General features: G+C 34.9%; 1 protein-coding gene across 1 annotated transcript in view; it reads right to left on the bottom strand.

The window, feature by feature from the left end:
* The window catches only part of LOC124632247 (protein O-mannosyl-transferase Tmtc3), a 119,041-nt gene that overhangs the window by 19,984 nt on the left and 77,487 nt on the right, over positions 1-21,570 (bottom strand). The window contains exon 2 of the mRNA XM_047167008.1: positions 4,991-5,127. Within this exon, the coding sequence (XP_047022964.1) occupies positions 4,991-5,127 (137 nt within the window). The remainder of the gene's footprint in view (positions 1-4,990; positions 5,128-21,570) is intronic.

Here is a 21,570-nt window from a genome sequence, read left to right as displayed (position 1 = left end):
TTTACGTACCTACATTTTTGTATGTATTTGTTTTTGTTTGAATGAGTATTTGGTCATACCATACACCATTTAGGTACACAGCGAAAAGTGTTGTATAGATACATGAATACTGTTTTGTTCATGTATTATCACAGTCATGTCATAAAAATATACCTATTTTAGGAATTTAATATCAAAACAAACGCAAAAAATTAAGTTGTCATTTTTTTTTCTTCTAAAATTAAAAAAAATATATTTTGAAAAATGATACCGTACGTGATTTGTCACTGTTGGTCGTGGGACACAAATTCAAATTAACGACAGATACTGGCGAAAAAGTGGATGTTCATCACTTTCACGCACACCCTTCAACCTCCTTTGACAAATGAAGTGTTAGACTAACGCCTCGTTTATCTTGCTCTCGAAGTGAGACGGAAAAATATGGCACACATATCAGAAATATCAAAAAATGTATCTTAGATTTGTTCCCAGAAACGATATTCGAAGTTAACACTATCATTCTTGAAAATAGTGCCATGCCTTTTATGAATATTGCCTATGCATAAAATGAAAATGTCGTAGGCACAAGTACACCTTTATCTACAAAGATTTATAAACAAGTCAATAGAAACAATGACAAACAAATCCTTGTATACCAACATTACCAAAGCAAAGAGCGAAGTATCGTCGATAATTAAGCGTCATTCGTCATCGTAGCCGGCGGAACTCTCAACAATCAGGGATCGGCCGACTCACATATCGGCCTAATTGGCAGCAGGCGTGGGCCGCCAAACGCTCCGTGTAACCACACAGCAATCCATCAAACAGACATAATGTATTCATTGGCCATGTCACCAAACCGCATGTACCACATCACCAGAAAAATAAGGAAGCAATAAACAATATGTACCCGTAATGGAACCCCGGGGATCGCAAATCGTCGCAGCCGTTTTGTCTTCGTCATATAACTTTTACTGCTCTTATATTTTTCTATTTATTGCGCTCTTCTGTTTGTTCTTAGTTTTATCTCCGGCGACGATTTATGTGTGTGTTGTATGGCTGGGAGCGGTTACAGGTTAACGGCGGACGGGTTGTGACGTCACGTACTTACTTCAAATGTCTGAATTATCTCGGTGGCGTCTCGGTTATGTAGCATACTTCCTTGCCAAGATATATTTTATAACGAAACCTACTGCGACTACGTATATTTTTAGACTTACATTTAGTACTAACTAATACGACATTTATTTTAATAGAAGAGGAATTTTATATTATATTTATGTTTCAGAAAATTATTTAAATAAAGTTCAGAGAACCAAAAAAGGGTAAACATACGATATAAAGACTTTACACTAAAAAGATTCAGTGTTAATAAAACTGAGTGAAAGCAAATATGCGTATGCAAATGTGTTCAACAGCAAAACGTACCTAACGTTTAGGTTTTTTACGGTTTTGCCAAATAGGGGGTGCTGTTAGGGTAACTTTTTTGTCCTTCCATCTGTTTGATTACATTTTGCTCCCATCCGCAGCGTTCACTCGGTTACTCCACGATTCGTTTTTCATTGAACCACAGTTACATTACGAGCCCGGAGCGACGCCTCCACACTCAAACGATAATTACGCATTTTAATTAATAAATGGCTTAATTATTCCTGAATAACGATACACTCGCATTATGAGTAAATTAATTACTAAATGTAATTAATTACTCGCATGGAATAAGACAAAACGCCGGCGCCGCAAGTAACTGTATGACAGGAGATGTACGGATACTATGAAAAACTAATTTAACTCGGCGGTAAAAAGTTTTGCGCTCTCCGGTGCCTCTCTCGCTCCATTACGTTATGAATGGCCCAAACAGCCTTCGTGTCTTACGTAACAAATTCTCTTGTTTGCCTATTCCTTTACTTTGGCTCAAGTTGCTTTCATTATTATTCCGGCGAGAGTTTAACGGTTATATCTAACTTTCGCGAATATTTCATTAATTAATATTAACGTTATTAACTCTACCTACTGTTTTTCTAGGTAATTGCTTTGTGCTCCTGTTTCCCAGTTGAATCACTTTTATCTCTCTGAGCTGTTTTGTTATACAAAGTGCTGCAATACACGGCGTATACGTGTCTTGCATCTACAGGATGTGTAACGCAGGTAAACGCAAGAAGTTTTATATTACAACATGCATTACTTTCAAATTAGGGTTTCCGCATGCGAACGTCAGCGAGCCATGAATTCGAAAGTAATTCCATTATAAGTTTGAAGTTGAACATTTTCGAGTTGCAAATAATGTGGCAGCCTAAAATTTCCGCTTGATACTCTAATATGATTGGAGTGAGCGCCGCACTAAGTACATTACAAACTTTTGAGTGGCGTAAACAAGTTGATGTCGTCATATTGTATTGCGCGCAGGTTTCCTAGTTTGCTGCAATGCCCGGTATTGAACGTTCTGAATCGTCCCCGAGTCAGAACTTCAGCGGATTAGAATGATGTTCGTGCTTCGTTACCCGGTTATTGTCGGGTCTGAATGCGTCATTTGCGTGTGAATTTTAACACCTCCTGAACACCGTGAAGGGTATAGGCTGTAGTGCTCTGTCCCCACGACCCCCACTAAGCCGAAATGGACAGAAATACCGACGATATTTGCCGCCAGTCGCTATGTTAAGAGCGGTCGGATATTTTTGGAATGTCGGCACATTTTGGATGGAACTACTCTAGTCTACGGCAATATTTGGTTATGGTTTTATACATTCGCAAGGCACGTATATTGTTCCTCTATGTTTTGTGTTTTACATAAGGTTCCTTCATTGTATAGGTACTCATATGTAGGCAATTGCTTCACACAAAAGCGAACCTTCTCAAAATCCGGAACCGCTGCGGACTTGAGCTAAAACTTTTCCTTTCACTTGGAGTTCGCTATCGAATTGTAACAGTTTCCATGGGTTTGTTATCAAAGGGAAGTTGTAAATACACATGTACAAACGGGGACCACAGCGATGTTCCGTAACTTGTCCGCCGGACTAGAATAATAATGAGTGCTCGAAATCGTTAATAGGATTATGTTGGCAAATTGGATATTGAGCATAAGCCGGGCTAAGTTCGCGGTGGACAGCAAGTATCCGTAATTAGCAGTAACTAAGGGGATCGGGCGCACGGGTGGCTGATTAAAACTGGCTTAACTGGAGCAGTTGGTGGCCTCGGCGCCGCGGCCGATGCCGCTGCAAGCCTGACCCAAATCCTATAACTACTTATTAATGGTAACAGCACCGGCATTCTATTACACTTCTGTTTTAAAAGCAATAACAACCAAATCAAATGAGTATTGCGAGCTCGTTTACACACATTAATTATGTATTTTAGTGTTTCAGTTAACTTTGATGCGATCTTAATTGTAGGTCATTTGTTTCTTCGGCTCTCTGTTGCCATACCAGCGGATTGAGGTCAATACGGATTTCATTAAAAATATATTCTTCGAATTCCGATATCACACTGCTAAAAAAATACTACTATTTCAATATTCAGAATGGAAATACAAACGGTGAAAAGATTTTTAAGGGAACATGTCCATGTATCAATCAGAATCGTACGTCAGCACACAGCAGTGCGTGCAATATTCGCGTGCCAGGATAACGAGCAGCCTTGCAAAATAAAATCCTCGACGCGACCGAGATTCACACCACCCTTTCTTCAACCCTACACTGCGAGCGCTAACTCAATTCCGCCGTGTAAAAATTAATTAAAATTCACTCGTAAACAACTCTAAACCAGCCGATCAGGGGTTTATTGTGTTGAATAATTAAACAAACCACGCCCACTTCGGTTCATACAGCCTATATTCGGATTATAGAGTCCTCACAATTCAAAGTTTTGCCATTCAATTATCAATTAGAAGTTAACAATGCCGGTCAACTCTGATTGGACTTCAGTATTAATCAATGTTACGTCACCGTGTGAGCCAGTTATGGATTACTTAGAAATACAGTTTACGTAAATGTTTGTATTGATCCACCTATTTTAAAGGACTGAAATATTCAGTGTAAGAGGACTTGAATTCTCTATTTCATTTTAGATAACATGGACAAAAATAGTGCAGACTGCTCGTATATAGCTTAGGTGCTATTTCTTGCTGTTTTAAATTACACTATCTAATAGTGTAACCTTCGGGCAAAATGAAGATTTTGCTACTAAGATTAAGTCTGTTATATAGTTAATAGCTGTAATTGATCAACATGTTCAGTTTTAAATTGCTGATGATAACGCTATCCATTCTGTAAGGATCTATCTCTCTCTTCCGATATTATAACCATAACAGAACTAATACTTCATAGTACAATTTGGCCATCCTGATTCAATTAAAACTCTTTCCATCACCCTAAGGGTGAATAAATATGAAATAATTATTCATTCTCTCAAACACTAGAGATTTGAAAGCCCTTCTCATCCAATTAAGCCTTCCTGCGTTCTTTAATCAATCCTATTTAGGTGGTAAAGTCATTGGAGTTTTAACGAGATCCGAGTTTAGCTGCGCACTGCCGATTTTCCCTTATACAATCAAAAGTTGGAATTTGCTCTCACTATAAAACATAAAGTTGAATACAGTGGAAGTTTGTGTTGTTATGAAAATCAGGGAAATCTCGTCGGCCGCTTCGTAATTAGTTGTTACACTAATTTTGGCTTGCATGGGATTTTTAATTGCATATTCATAATTTGTCTGTGGCTTGTGTGACGTTCTGTCTGCAGAGTTTTATAGACAGACAAATTATGAGATGCGTATGTTCAAGTTTGTACTATTTTTTTTTAACTTAATATGAATAAGGTTTATAATTCTGTCGGGTTTTGACATAGAGAGTTTACATAGTGTGAAATAATTGGGCTGACTCATGAATGTTCACGTAACTGATTTATTTGATGTTTTTCATTTATTTTTGTTTTAATTTTCTACTAACATCTTTACTGTACATTTTTAGTCCTAAATTCAGTGTTTCTTGTGTGTTCTTCTCTTATACAAACATCTTACCTGTAATACAGCAGTGACACGAGAGCGTGTAACAGCAAGTTGACTAGATGGTAGCCTGCTGGCTGCAGACCATGGATGGCGTAGTTCCATCGGAAGGTCAGCACCGTCAGCGGCCGGTATGACTTGTGCGATTGTTCCTGGAAGAGAAGAAATGTTGGGTCAACATTTTTTAGATATGGTTAACATTTAATGTAATACAGAGAGGTACGCAATGCTTTACACGAGGTGTAGGGGAAAAAACTGTAGGCATGGGAATATATGAAGGTAAGACAGAATGTTATATTGTTCGGATACATCATGACGAATCCATTTAGAAAAATACTTTCGACATTCACGCGTTTTTAAGCCAAAACATTTGGAAAACAAATATGCTTGTAACAATTCGATTGTGAAGTTGTGTTCGATTGTGTGAAGACACAGGTTTACATTTATCCGGGTGCGGGATGAAGTCTCATTGAGATTCAGGTAGAACTTCGGGCAATACAACATACAAATAATACAACAATAGCAATACACATCGAATTATATAATGTTAATTTACATCATAATTATAGGTGCAACTTGCAAAACTAACATTTAAATCACATTTTCATCTACATTTCTACACCTACATCCCACCTACAGATAGTATTTGTTTGTATTTAAAGGTCAATTAACGTATTCGTTAATTGGATTTGAATGTATAATTAGCTCATAATCCAATTATCGTCTGCAAATCAATCTGTCAATTAATATTAGCTGGTATTGGTAAATTAAATTATTTAATAATTTGTTGCTAAATATAGACAAATTATCATATTACAGAATTCAATTGAATTACCAAAGCTAGTGGTTAAGCAGTGGTCTAGTTTCCACGATGATGATCAATATCAATGATCCGAATTAGTCTGATAGATATGGAGGTCAATTATGATATTTCTAAAAATTACAGCAGAAATTCAACAAGTTATATCTGTATTTTCAAATTTTGTCTTAGTCGTAAAACAAAGTTAGTTGATACGTAAGTAGTAGGTACTAGTACCTAATGGCCTGAAAAAGTCTTCAGCTTTAATAGTAAAGTCATATTTTAATGAATACTTGAAATTACTTCACAGCTTAAAAAGAGAATTTAATTTTTAATTAAATGTCACTTCCAGTGAATATTATTTGTAATGTGAAAAATTAATTAACCATTTTATGTTAAGTGTAATGAAAAATATGACATTTTAATATCCCGGAGTTATCTTGAAATGTAATAATGCACTTTTATTTTCCTACAAATAATTACTTCATAACAATAGGGGATAGTATTCCTTAATTGAAATTCAAAAGCTGTCATGAAATTCCAGCCGTGTTAAAAATGGATTAACTTGAAGAAGTAAAACATGTTTTACTTTAACAAGTTCAGAAAGTCTGACTTTCATATATCCACGGTAAACAAAGTGCTCAGTGGAACCTTTCAGTAAGTTAGAAACAACCTACAAGTTTGGTATAAGTAATACTTTCAAAAGACCTACGTGTTTTGGTACCATTTCAGGTTGCTCCTTGCGTATATGTACCTCATAGTGTATATAGTAAACCTGCATTGTTGTTTCAATTTTTTTTAGTGTGTAAATACACTCTTGTAGTTTTCAAGAAGTTGAGCAGTAGTATACGTCGGCTTCATTTATTGCAATCTGATTTTTAATGAAATAATTTGGTAAACTGTTCAAAGCAGGTCACAAAAACTGATCATAAAGATGAAACTTTTCCAAGAGTTTACAGTTTAAATATATTGATTGGTATAAGAAGTGCCGTAATCTTTTATTTGTTTGAATACCTAAACACACATATTCTCCATTCAAAACGCTCTGCAACAATGTTTCGAGTTAAATTACAGCTAGCAGGCTAGCTGCATAACATATGGAATCGCTATCAAGCACAAACGCCTCTCCGCTGTTAAATTGCGCTGTGCCCGACATGGCACAATTTATACAAGACTTAGGCCCACTTGCACTAAACACATTTAGTATTAAATGTGTTGAAAACACCATACTGTGTCTATCATTTGTAAATAAATTGAATAGACAAATTGTGTTGGGGATGTGCACATTAGCACAGTGGTGCAAACGGGAGTCGAAGCTAACAAACTGGTAATAAAAACATCTGAAAATCAGGGGTGTGCTTTATTTCTTTTCTTTGTCCCACCAGGGCCAAAGCCCGCCGGGGCTGCGGGGTTGTTCGAAAGAGTTGCCGTGGCCCTGGTACATAAAGGGCTTTAGTCAGTAAGAATTTGACACTCCCTCAAGGTGCACTGACAGGATTTGATGATTTCCCAAAAACAAAGTTTGCTATAGTATGTTATGTTCATCTAACTTTACAAAGCTGGAGTTGATACAGGATTGCATGTTATAAAAATTTCAGAACCGAACACCGATTATATGACAATTTTGCAACTGATTCATAAGTATATTTTGATCCAACCACGGGGGTGTTCCACGTGACATTTCAACAAAAGATTTGACTTGCACGTTTAAGTAGGAAGCGTGGCGTGTATATTAATTAGAGGTTTTGATACGAGAAAGTGGATCATGCTCAACGAACACGTGTTCGGGCTTATTCGCATACGAAGGGAGATGGTTTGTTTCGTTATAGGAATGATTTTCTGGGGAGTTTCAAAGATTGGATGGTATCTTGAACAGAAAAAAGTCCAAGTATGAGTATTATAAATAATTAATTACGTAAAGATTTCCATTTTGACCATGGGTCATAATTTCTTAGTATAATTATTTTGATTAACACAATGAGATAATTTTCTTTTTTATATACAATTTCTTATATATTTCTACACAGCTACACCCAAAAGCTAATAGTTTGTTGTTGTTTCTTTTTAGTCCGGTTGCCACGCGATTAATATCCTTCAGGCACACCTACGCCTATCTTAATGAAGGCATTATTTCTCGTTACCATCAGGCGTGGTCACTGGATAGTTTATTGACGGCATTAATACTACGTCATTCATGAATGGGTACATTAACAAAAGTGGGCGTGGTTGCTTTCCAAGCGTCCGCAGAGAACGTTAATTAACGCGAAACACGCGATTAATGCGTACTGAATAACGACTATTAAAAACTCAATTATAAATAAAAAAAATATACGTACCAAAAAGGCTGGAAGGACTGGGTCTAAATAAGTATAAAAATAAAAGGCATATTAAAGTACCGGTCCATTAAATCTACAAAAAATGTTATACAGCTGATTGCCAAACACACAATATTAGGCACATATCGCACAAATAGGCAATATTGTAGCACGCAAAAAAAATGCTCCATCAACTTGCCCATACACAGGCATCACACAAGCTATTTGCTTAAATGATAAATAAATAAATCAGTTTTATAGAGCACGGAGTTACACGCACAAAAATGTGGCTGTCTCATAAACATGATTCATCGCCTAACAAAATTAGCAAGTGGAACGGAGCAATATGGGCCGCTTCTTCTTTAAATGAAATTCCATGTCAGGTGGTAGAGGTAGTGCCATAATGGGGGCACATTTATCACTAATAACAATATGGGTGTGCTAATAAATATCACTTGTCAAGACTTCCCCAATCCTATTAGAGGTCGCTGCATAGCCACGTACCTTGTAAATTTTTAAAACTTTAATCACAGCCACAGTTTAACAACGGAAAAGTTTGTCAGTTATCAAAATGAAAATTCAAGTAAGTTATGCTGCCGTAAAATGTAAGGCTCGAGGCATACAGCGCAGAGTTGTAGCGTCGCGTCATTTACTCTAAAGCATCTTAAACTTTATCACAAACACATAATGTATTTTGTTAGCGAGTCAACGAGCAAACTACGCCAACTGTGCTTTTGTTTTTCTCCTTTTTTATAAAATCGTACACTCAGGTGGTGAGCTATGAAGTCAAACAATATAAATTAATTAATTTTTAAAGGAAAAAATAAAATGATTGGTGCAATAATTGACTGGCCCAAATTCGATCTGCGGTAAAACATTTGGTCGTACGAGTACTTATTACGAATTAGCTTTCGTTCGCAGTCCCGTGCGCACAAACTTTGAGATTGGACAGTTTGCCAACCAATTCCCCATGGGGAATGGGGGTTATTATGGTAAATTGGGGAGCCGTATTGTGTGATTGGGGGACGTGTAGGTATAAATGTTTCGGATTTGTCAAATGGAAAAACATGTTTTAATTTTTGTATACAGGGTTACTGGTAAGTAGACCGCATCCTTTCAGGAGGTGATAGTATAGGTCAATACGGACAAATTTGACCCTGGGATACACTGGGCAAAAGTTAACCCGTTTCGAGATAATCGAATTTCAAGATCAGTCGTCTAGGTACACGTATTAATTTTCATTATTAGTCAAAAGTCTCGTTTTTGTGGATTTTTGTGTGTTTTTGGATAGAAGATGAATCATTTCATAATAACAAACCATAAATTGTACAAATCACAGAGGAAATTATAGCGAACAGCAATTACTTTTTTAGTAGATATTTTCTCAAAAATATTACTCTTCATTTTTTTGTGCAGAATACTTAAAAAACATCTACATTTATCTAGCTATCCAAAAAGCCACAAAACACACAAAAATCCGCAAAAACGAGACTTTTAACTAGTAATAAAAATGTATACGTGTACCTAGACGACTTGTAAAGAAAAGATCTTAAAATTCGATTATCTTGAAACGGGTTAACTTTTGCCCAGTATATCCCAGGGTCAAATTTGTTCGTATTGACCTATACTATCACCTCCTGAAAGGATGCGGTCTACTGTATATAGCTTATAGTGATGTGTTTTTTATTATAATGGTTTGTGTTTATTATAATTTTTCCTGTTTTTTTTTTTTAATAGAATCGTATCACAAAATAATTTCGGAACAGCATAGTAAAGCAGCCCTCATTATAATGCGATGCATCTCTAACTTACATACATTTAAAAATTAATTGCAATTGTCCTCAAACATCAATTACACAAAATGTGCGCCAACGGAATCATAACCTAAGTGAATAAATCTGTATACCTCACTCCGTAGAACACAAAAAGAGCTTTCAGCGGAGTATGTCAAAATTTTAAATGACACCACATCGCGGATATTGCGAGCGTCACGTAGTGCTCGTATAAAGCGGGGAGCACAATTAAACGCTCGATTATACCAGCAGCTTGCGGCTGCGGTGTGCACATTCATCAGTCACCGACACAAATTGATGGGTTATGATAAATAATAGACACCCCGAGCTCCGGGCATAGCCGAGTGTCAGACACCCCGAAATGTCAACGTGCCAGTGTTGCCACCGTATCGCACGTCACGGGTGACAATTTGCTATGATAAAGGGGAGAGCATGCTTAATCGGTAGTTTTTTGATCTGCTAATGTTTATTATGCCATTGTGCGTGCACTGCTGGTTTTTTATCCGATAATATAGAACCAATTGATGTGCGAAACGAATAAGATTTGGTTACGGTTATGGTTATAGTAGTTATTGGGGCAGCTGAACAGTGGGTGACTATTAATCTCAGATTTCTTCCCGGTCGATAAGTATTAGTTATTGAAAATAGGGTATGTTGCACAATAATTCAAGTCTATGCTTTTCAGAAATGTTACTATTTAAAAAACAATTTGAGGTTTATTTTTATAATCTATTTCTACAATGTACACACTATACATATATACAAACTTAAACTACTTATCTTTAAACAAAACTAAAAATAAAATACTATATACAAAATATATATAAACATAAAATATAAAAGAGCATCGATCAAAAAACTAAGTCACAACTTCAAATTCAAACAGCAAAGAACCAAAAACCCGAACTACACCGCAATATTTTGTACATATTTGGCATTAAACGACAGGCAGATGGCGTCCCAGTCTTATATTTGTTCAAGAGATGAATGTCTACGCCTGTCTGGTTGTAATGACTGAGCGGAGGTGACAGAATCGCCGAGCAACTAAAGGGCACCTCACATTACCCCGCACGAGGCCACAACGATCAATTTTCAAAGCACATTTACTTACGCGACACCTGATACTGTAAATTAATTTGAACTCTTGACCTTCGAAACTGTAAGTAGTTTGTTTGTTTAATGGTTTATCAATAACGTAAGCGGAGGTTTCAATAAACTAGCTTAGTTACTCAACAAAATACGTTTATCGCTTTACATAATTTGTTCGGAATTCAAACGATAAGTAGGCTGGAATTTCTTAGTCCCAAAATAATGTTGTCGGGCACATTTATCGCATAGACCTTTCAGAATAGCGTAGTTTATGCAAAGTAAGTATACTGTTTCATTTCGAAGTCGGCATGTATAATGTTCCCGGGTAACCGGTAATGTGTAAATCGTCTCTAACGGAGCCCCGAGGCTGGTGAATGTGGATTTGTTAGTTGTTTTCGTGATCTATAAAAGCCTGGAATGTATTTTTTTATGTGGGTAAGACTTTTTCTAGAATTAAAGGAATGTAGGTACTAGATTGAAGAAGTGCCGTATATTACGTACCTAGGTATGTGTTTTACAATTGAATAAACGTGTCACATAAGGCGATTTGTTGTTATTTATGAAACTACTTTGGAACTGTTTTCTTGTACTCTCATTATGATAATAAACGTTTAGAATATGACCTCTACCACCAATTTTTGAAAACTATATGATATGATAATCATAATTACCATACAATATAATAATAAATAAGTAAATACACAAAATTACTCAACCACTCATTAAAATTAATAATGCCAAAAACATAACTAATTATGTAAATGTATACTAAAATAACAGTGAAGAAATATTTAAATCGTGTTGTTTCACAAAATTATAAAATTGCTCTGTTAATTATGTAAGCTGAAACCGGCCAAAAAACCAAAAAGTTATTTTCTTTTTGTGTATAAAGAAGTGCTGTTTTTTTCGCAAAGCGAAGAGAGACGTCTAAAGCAAGGTCCACGCCCAAAGACTGGGGCGGAAACCGCCCAAAGCTAAAGGTCGCCTCGGAATAATCCCAGGTTTAAGCCGCCTACATTAAGAAAAAGGCTATGTAACTCCATAATGCTATGAGATTGAATCTTGTGTAATCCAAACTAATATTATAAATGCGAAAGTAACTCTGTCTGTCTGTCTGTCTGTCTGTCTTTCTGTCTGTCTGTCTGTCTTTTCTTCACGCCTAAACTACTGAACCGATTTGTGTGAAATTTGGTACAGACATAGTTTGAAACTTGAGAAAGGACATAGGATAGTTTTTATTACAAAAAAAAAAAATATTCCGGACATATAGCGCCATCTATTGGTCAAATCAAAAATCTGCTGGTAGTCACTATTCCACGCGAACGAAGTTGCGGGCAAAAGCTAGTATTCAAATAATTATGAAGGCACATACTAGATTTTATTTTTTTTATTTATTTTTATTTATTGTTGTTCTAAACGGTACATTTTCGTTTTTTATGACTTATAAACAATGTCCAACAAAACTATGCATATAGTTTGTCTGTTGGATCAAAATTATTTATGGTATTAATCACTAGGACTTTATAGACTATGTATATTATTAGTATATTCTAGCTTGATATTTATATTAAGTACGTAAGTATGAATAGAGTAGATTAAGTATAGTTAAGTGTAGATATAAACGGTGCTGCTTTATCAACTGATTAACTGTTGATAAAGCTAAAATTATAAAGTTACGTAATAAGGACTAGGTGGCTTATTGATTCACAACTATTCAGCAGAGGAACACAGAAAGACATCTATTTAAATAACTGATAATTTATTTTTTTGACACTTTATATAAGGAAACCAGCAATATCCCATCACAGTTAATAATTACCCGCCTCAATTAAAAACAATTTTCAACTTTGAAGTTAAAAACGTTTCCATCAACAAAGAAATGAGGCTCTTTTTGCCCCTTGTTTAACAGGCAGTGTAGGTACCTGTTAGTTGATTCGTACCGTCACGTAACGATGTGTCAGTTTTCCTTCAACGTCGGTGACTCCACGAAAATTGGACTTTTTATTGATAACGAGGAAGAACTTCAAAGGGCTGTATAATCTTTTATTACCGGCCCTTCGGATATAATCGTGATATTTATGTAGGTAGGTATGTGTAGTGATTTATCGATTTGATGGAGATAGAATTTTCTATGATATCACGTAATCGATTAAAATAAGATACGAGTAACAAGAAACCTTGAAAAACACGTAGACAGGTAAAATGAACGAAGCGGAGAACAATATATTAATGTAATTGAGAAATAAACATCACTGATATTTAAACAATTAAAATGTTAATTACAATGAAAACGAACGAAAGATCAAGAAATGTGCAATTAATTTATCCTTTGAGGTTCTGTATTCGAAAATCAGATACAATTTATTTTATATCACGAATTAAATAAAAGCATCAGAAACAGACACCCTAACAAAAGCTTTTCATCTAATACGAATCGGACAAAAAACCGAGCAGATGTATTCAACAAGAATATTACAAAATAAGTGGAAAATGAAAGGCACATTGCCTTAGCAAATAGAAACTGCGACCTTACAAAGTCGCGTATTGTTAAAATGTGACGCCGGGGGTTAATACAATGAAACTTTTTTCATTTCGTACGAAAAAACTGAAGTCGTACAGACGCAGAAACGAAAATAAGGGGACGCAATTAAAAACTGTTATTCTTTCAAATTTGTTACTCCATCTTCGTCGTAGGAGTTTCTGCGACTGTGATTATTTCTTTTCTATCCTTTTAAAGATGTATTTGAGCCTTTTTCTTAGTACAGAAAAGGTTTCAGAAAGCGTAATAAACTTATTTAATATTTGGTTCATATTTACTTTCTGGAAAAGAACTGTAGTTTCAGTTACAGCTAAGCTGAGCTAAATATTATTAAGCTGAAGCGTTTGTTTGAAGGCACTATCATTAGGACTTACTGTTGCTTGAGTCTACGATAAAGGCAAAGTATTAAACTATGCCCAGCCGTGATACTAATAAGCTTCCTTTACTGTCAAAAATTGTCCAACCTTTCTAATTTGTATGTAAGTTTAATACACTTACATAGGTTAGCAAAACAAAATGTTGTATAAAAGCATTTTTTCGGTTTGCGAAACAAAAGCCTTTGTTTGCTCAAAATACAGCTTTATCTCATTTTTACGTTACATATCATAATGTTTTTGAAGTAATCTCACTACAAGTAACGAAGATAAATAAAAACATTGTTTGATACATGTTTAAACAGCAATTTGTCATTGTCTTCGACGACAAAATTAAGAAAGACATTAAAATATTTCTTCATGTTTAGAGATGAGAGGTTTTTTCTTAAATAAGGAGAAGTTATAATTCGCATTATTCAAGATACTTTGATGGATGGTCTCAATTAATTCAATTTATGTTTACTCAACGGTACATATTAACATAATTTTTGAGCGAAACACGTTGGCTCTTATAGTGATTACGATATTATGTAAGATAAGGTACCTCCGGAGTTTTTTGTATGTTAAGTAAGTAATATTTTATGCTGAATATTTAAATTATTTGTAATTAAGGTATCCCTGTAGTTTATTATTATAAGATACTTGGTACACAAGAAATACAAGAAACTGTTTGCAAATTAATTTCAGGAAAGTTTATTACAATTGGAAATATTCGTTTAAAATAATTTACATTGAGATTATTTCAACCGCTACTTCATGCAATAAGTATTCTAAGAATTAATTCATGGTAGATTTAATATGAGAATCTAGTAGTTTTGTGAAGTAAGTGTTAACGATTTTATAAGTGCATACTATTTTAAATAAAGCCAAAAATTCATTGTCCGTAAATTCGATAGTATGCGGTTCGTGTTTCGAACATCAGGACGAAAGTACTTCATATATTTATGAAAACTTATTTACCTTTTAGGTTTTCAGTTTCACGACATTTTCAGATTGTAAAAGTATCAAAGATTGAGTTTTTCTACGTAACGTGAGTCGATTTTCTACGAATACTTGATTTATTAGGCACAGGAATAGCTACTACTACTTATAGAATGAAATAGCAATAAAATTACATTAATGTTAAACCTTATGTAACTTTACTTTGATGTGTTTAGTAGCAAGCAGAATATACATAAATTTTACCCTTTTGGCACTTTAAGAAATGGTTAGGAAAAAAATTAGGCCAATAAAATATTACTTAGCAATAAAAGGAAAATCTGCTCCTATATATTGGTTACCCTTATGTATGTAACTCTGTTTTAACTCTGTGACATAAAACAGGGAGGTTTTTAACAGTTTTCTGTAGAAATTCAATCTAATTAATTAATAATAAACAGCTGAAGCGTTTGTTTCTACTAGTTCGATCCCGTTTATCGAGGAAGGCTAAACGTCTCAGGCTTATTCACTCGGATTAAAATCGGACAAAAATCCGTCAGTGCGAATGCGCTGTAAAGGCTACTTTTTATCTGGGTCCACGTTGTTTCCACAAAATGCTCAAAAATTAATATACCCTCTTCATTCAAAAATATGCAGAAAATTGGCATCAGGGCAGGAAGAGGACTCATTATCCCGTTGTATGTCGGAGCGCAGATATTACTCGAGACACAATTGATTTTCTATTGTTTTATAATTAGCGACATACAAGAAGTTAAAAAGCGAACATGTATAATCACAGCAACACAAAGCGAGCTAACATTTCAGATTGTACGCGTCCAACAATTTCGGACGAGTGACAATTTTGATGGATCGACGTGACGTATTTAATTTCAACTATCGATAGCACAGACGCACGCCCGCCCGTTTAAAATACGATCAATCACATTGGATATGTGGGGTAGGCGCATATGGGTGCCTACATGCTTCAAATATGTGTATGTATAACACAATGTTTTGTGTACCATTGAAAGTTTAGTAGGTGCTAGTGTGAGCTATTGACACGTGAAAATGATATCTTTGAGGTAGTTTAATTTTTGGTGACAAATAGATTCATAAATCAAGTTATTTTCAAGTTCTCAGGTTAAAAGGTCAGCGACCTATTATAGATTAGGTTGTAATGAACCTTAAATTCTGTAAAGTTCAGCGGTATATCTTGATCCTGTTGAAACAAATGACAAGCAACCTCTAGCTCACTTCTACCACTATTTGCAAGCGCGCTCACAAATAAACGATTTTCCCCACAAACAGATCAGTTTACAGTGATAATATAAATGTAAGCAGCGGAAATGCAAGCAGTATAAATGTTGCGTAAACTGCAGCGCTAGAAACATTACGTGCGAGTAGTTTCACATCGCCTTCGAGCTTAAGCATCGTGATTTATTTGCTGCAGGCTACCGCTGGCCTGGAGGCTCGAGACTGCTTTTATTTATTTTTTAAGTTTAAATGCTCCAATTATTCTTTGTTTAAAATTCTTGGAAAAACGATATCAAATGTGTCAACAAAAATTCTCTGTCACATTGATTAATGAGTTCCGGGATTTGTTAACAATTAGCCCATGTAATGATCCATCTTACATCACCAAACGTTACATCGTTTGACATACGAAAATGAGAAACTTATGTACCAGAGAAGAATATTATAAGACACTATATTAATAAATACTACCCAAAAAACATAATTCAGTACTGTCTTAACTTGACTTGGAGCTTATTATTTTAGCAATTGATTTCTTACCATTCCAGTATTCACAAGCTTATTTAGTTACACTTGCGACTTAAACACGATCCGACTTACAATCGATGTAGCTCAGTGTTCCAGTTAAAGCGATGCTAATACTGTGCCAAGGCGATTAGTCAGGCCGGTATGACACTACCTGACACCAGCGTTCGCGTAATTGTTATGGTATCTAGACTATCTCTGGTCTACGTAGCTCTAGTTTGCGTACAATGTGTAAGTGGGCATTACGTGGATAGTTGTACGTTCTGTAATGTTAGAATGTTTACAGGATTATTAGCTACAAAATGATACCTTTATTTTTGACATTTTACCACACACACATAACCACAAACAACTATTGATTTGCAAAATTTTGACACTTGGACCAAAGAGTCCAAAATTTTCAGCATCTATGAAGTCTGTGGTGTAAACTGGCAAGTAAGAATACTTTTTTAAATTATGCTTGTTTCCACGAGCCTTTAACTATTTGGTCACTGTATAGATTAAAATCTATGTCGAAGTGGTCATTACCCCTAACACCATATACGCTCTAATACTCTAACCACGAAGTCTAATCGATTTAGGCATAATAAATGAGCTCCAGACATTCTAAACGCCATTAAAGGGTAATGTAGGCACCATTTTCCTTTATAATATTCCATGTTTTCCTATCAGTGAAGAGTAAACATTTTATCTTTGTTGCTTTTCATGCCTTCAGTGTGATTGGCAGCCGCAGACGTAGGTACGTTGTTTTCTTGTCTATTCGTGTATCTGTATAGCGATGGTACACCATGTTCTTCGTTCGACAAGCCTTTATGAAACCTTTGTATGAGCCTGTCAGGTGTCTTCTAAATATTAAATTAATATAAAAACGGGTATATGAGATTTTTGAAAGTTTGGCAGATTATGGGTGGGGTATAAGGCTCGGTGTTGATGATCAGTTTATGAAATTAATTGCAAATTCTTTAATACTCAACTTAAATAATATAGAGGGGCAGATCTAGTAAAAGCAATAAAGTTTTAAATAGTTTTAAAATAATTCAAAGCAGTCGAAATTAATTTTGTATAGCGCCTCAAAATTAAAAACCAAGCATTTCAAAGGATTAATTTTCATTTAAAATTATAACAAAATAATTGCATAAACTTGAAAACTATTTATGTATAAGTTTCGTTTGTAATTGATACCTACCTCCTAGAATTCAAATTTTAATCTCGACAGCAACTGCGGTGGATTTTGCGTACAAACCTATACCTAATAATAATTTAAAGTACAACCTATGTACAGCTAATATGTATATTACGAAGAGAGTAAGCTTCTAATGTACCTACTTACTATATTATTTGGAGACTTCAGTAAACTGAGGGTATTTATTTGTCAATCCTAGCCAAAATATAATTAACATGTACAGTCAGCACCAAAAGTCGATGAACAGAATCAACATGACAAAACACCTGTTCACAATAAAATGCCATAAGTTATAGTCGCAACTAGGAAACAAAATAGACTGTACACCAGAAACTTACAAAAGTCGTTAAACACGAGTATTTCAAAAGTATCTGTGCACTAGTATTCCTAAAGTCGCTGTACACCATCAATCCAAATGTCGCTGAACATCATTGTATCAAAAGTCACTAAACAGCAGTAAATACAAAATTAGGTTAACAAAGTATATTTTTAATGTTGCCGTGTGTTAATGTACTTTTGACGCTTATGTTGTTCAGCTACTTTTGGGACAGTACTTGCATGACCTTAATAATGTATGTTAACACGTTAGTATCTATTTCAATAATTATAATAATTATTTTGGAAATACACTCTTTTGCAAAAAAAGCGGGCACCTATGCGAAATCTTAGTTTTAAGGACTTTACGTGTATTTCAAAGGGTTTTAATGATTGTAGTATGTTTCTAGCATCAAAAGGGTTAGCCAAGCATGCGTGAGAGTGTATTCTAAATTGGAATTTTGTACAATTGCTAAGAAATTGGTTAAACCTTGTTTTGGACTAATTGCTGGCAGAAAGTTCGTCGGTGTTTTGAAAAGTTTTTGAAGTGATTTTCAGAAAACTGATAATGCAGTCTTAATTAATGTACCTTTTTGTTAGATCAAAACATTTTTGAAAAACTATGCGTATTTGATAAAATTTTCACCTGCTCTAAATGGGCTATACTGATGATTGATGGCAATGTTAAGAGTTTCGGTATTTTAGTGTAAAGCGTTCTTCTGTTTAGATATTATACCCACGTGTTTTAAAATATCGCTTTTTCATAATTAAACACTATTTAGAGGAGTATCAGTACATTGGGCTGCGACAAAACCAATTTAAAGTAAGCAGTGCCGATCACAACTCGTCTCCTTTCGGACTTTAACATTTTTAAAAATCTTGTAATTCTACAAAATACAGAAAATAGCGCATAGACTGTGAGCACGAGGTCTTAAGGTCTCGTAATCACTGATTTTCAAACAACCTCGTCTCTTGGGAAACTCCGTAGACCTCCGAAGATCTATGAGTCTGAGTGTTCAAATAGCGTGTTTTCATCCCACGGACATTTTATTAAATAAACTTGCCTGCATCGAGATTTCCTAGCATCTACAGCACTTTCCTGCTTAAATCATAACAATAATTGGCTATCTGCTAATTTCTTAAGAAACATACGTTTGGTCAATACTTTTGAATTCTTGACTCCCTTTCAGCGAAATCATCGTTTAGTAACCCGATACCTATGGAGTTATAGAGAGCTTCAACGCGGCAATAATTAGACTTTTTAGATAGCTTAAACCCTCCTCATCATTTTTCATGTGGTTAATTTTATCATTTATCACAAAATTTGGTATTTTTTAATGTCAAAGTACGATAGGAGACGAGTTGCGATCGGCACTGCTTACTTTAAAATGGGTTTTGTCGCAGCCCAATGTACTGATACTCCTCTAAATAGTATTTAATTATGAAAAAGCGATATTTTAAAACACGTGGGGACAATATTTAAACAGTAGAACGCTTTGCACTAAAATACCGAAACTCTTAACATTGCCATCAATCATCAGTATAGCCCATTTAGAGCAGGTGAAAATTTTATCAAATACGCATAGTTTTTCAAAAATGTTTTATCTAACAAAAAGGTACATTAATCATTAATTAAAACTGCATTATCAGTTTTCTGAAAATCACTTCAAAAACTTTTCAAAACACCGACGAACTTTCTGCCAGCAATTAGTCCAAAACAAGGTTTAACCAATTTCTTAGCAATTGTACAAAATTCAAATTTAGAATACACTCTCACGCATGCTTGGCTAACCCTTTTGATGCTAGAAACATACTACAATCATTAAAACCCTTTAAAATACACGTAAAGTCCTTAAAACTAAGATTTTGCAACTAGGTGCCCGCTTTTTTTGCAAAAGAGTATATTTCCAAAATAATTATTATAATTATTGAAATAGATACTAACGTGTTAACATACATTATTAAGGTCATGCAAGTACTGTCCCAAAAGTAGCTGAACAACATAAGCGTCAAAAGTACATTAACACACGGCAACATTAAAAATATACTTTGTTAACCTAATTTTGTATTTACTGCTGTTTAGTGACTTTTGATACAATGATGTTCAGCGACATTTGGATTGATGGTGTACAGCGACTTTAGAAATACTAGTGCACAGATACTTTTGAAATACTCGTGTTTAACGACTTTTGTAAGTTTCTGGTGTACAGTCTATTTTGTTTCCTAGTTGCGACTATAACTTATGGCATTTTATTGTGAACAGGTGTTTTGTCATGTTGATTCTGTTCATCGACTTTTGGTGCTGACTGTACCTATGTACGAAAATCGAGAATGAAACTTGAATTATAAAAAAATAGTTTTTCACATTTACCAGCTTTGCATTGTGAGAATTTTTTAACGCAGTGAAAATGACAATGCGTTCAAAGCTGTCGTGATTTTTCATAATCATTGTTGGAATGACTTTGGAGTGCTTCTAGAAGCGAATGCTGAGTTATGTGCATTCGTCCTTGTAACAGAGGACAGACCTAATATTTCCAAATATATTAAATAACCACATAATAATATGCTTTTCAAAATGTTGAGAAAAGTGTCTAAATACGTACTCGTAGGGCGTGAACGAACACGGGTAGGCATAGAGCAGATCGGATAACCAGTCTTTTGGTTAATCGACATTCAGATAATCAACGTTCCACTGTTTTAACAGCACCACCCGTAATTTTATATAAAAGGTCAACTGTTATTTTTAGTGGAAACGAATCATTTTCATTATATCAAGCACCTGACGGCTTTTCCTCCCCAGAGTCCCTTCAAGACGATAAAAATCAATTTACGAGTATTGTTCTATGTTCTTATCTCAATCTAAGAAAAATATTGGAAGGGAAAGAGAAAGGAGATGTGATTTTTTAATTAAAATTCGGGCTTCGGTGTTGCTTTTTCCTCTCTGCCGTGACTCGTGTAACTGAATGTTGTCTGTGTAAAGGAAAGACCCTTCATTTCTGTCGTAAGGTAACTATAGCCTGTGTCCTTTATCAGGTACTAGACTATCTGCATACGAAACATTTATAGTTGAAAATAACTGATTGCATTTATACTTTAATTATACTATAATTAATTTATACTTACTTTTCAAATGTATATGACCATTATATTATTTACTAGTGTAATTGACATTTAAAACAGCATAAAGCTGCGATATACCTAATATTAGTACCTAGGGAAACACTACAGTACGCCACCTCCACCGGTCGTTAGCTGCTATTATATCAATGTAAACAGCACTACCACCTCTTTCTTTTGTTTTTATTTTTCTATTTCACCCCAGTTTTTTTCCTGCGCATGTAGTTGGCGTTCGTTTTCTTACGATATTAGCATACAAATTAAATTGTCTACCATTTTACCAACTAACTGGAACCACGCTCGCGATTAACTCTTGAAGATAGGCAGAGTAGCTAGAATCAATCTACTCTAGGACTCATAAAAACAATGTAGCT

This window comes from Helicoverpa zea, chromosome 8, assembly GCF_022581195.2.
Source record: "Helicoverpa zea isolate HzStark_Cry1AcR chromosome 8, ilHelZeax1.1, whole genome shotgun sequence".
Classification (NCBI taxonomy): domain Eukaryota; kingdom Metazoa; phylum Arthropoda; class Insecta; order Lepidoptera; family Noctuidae; genus Helicoverpa; species Helicoverpa zea.
This window is presented reverse-complemented; position numbering and strand designations above follow the sequence as displayed.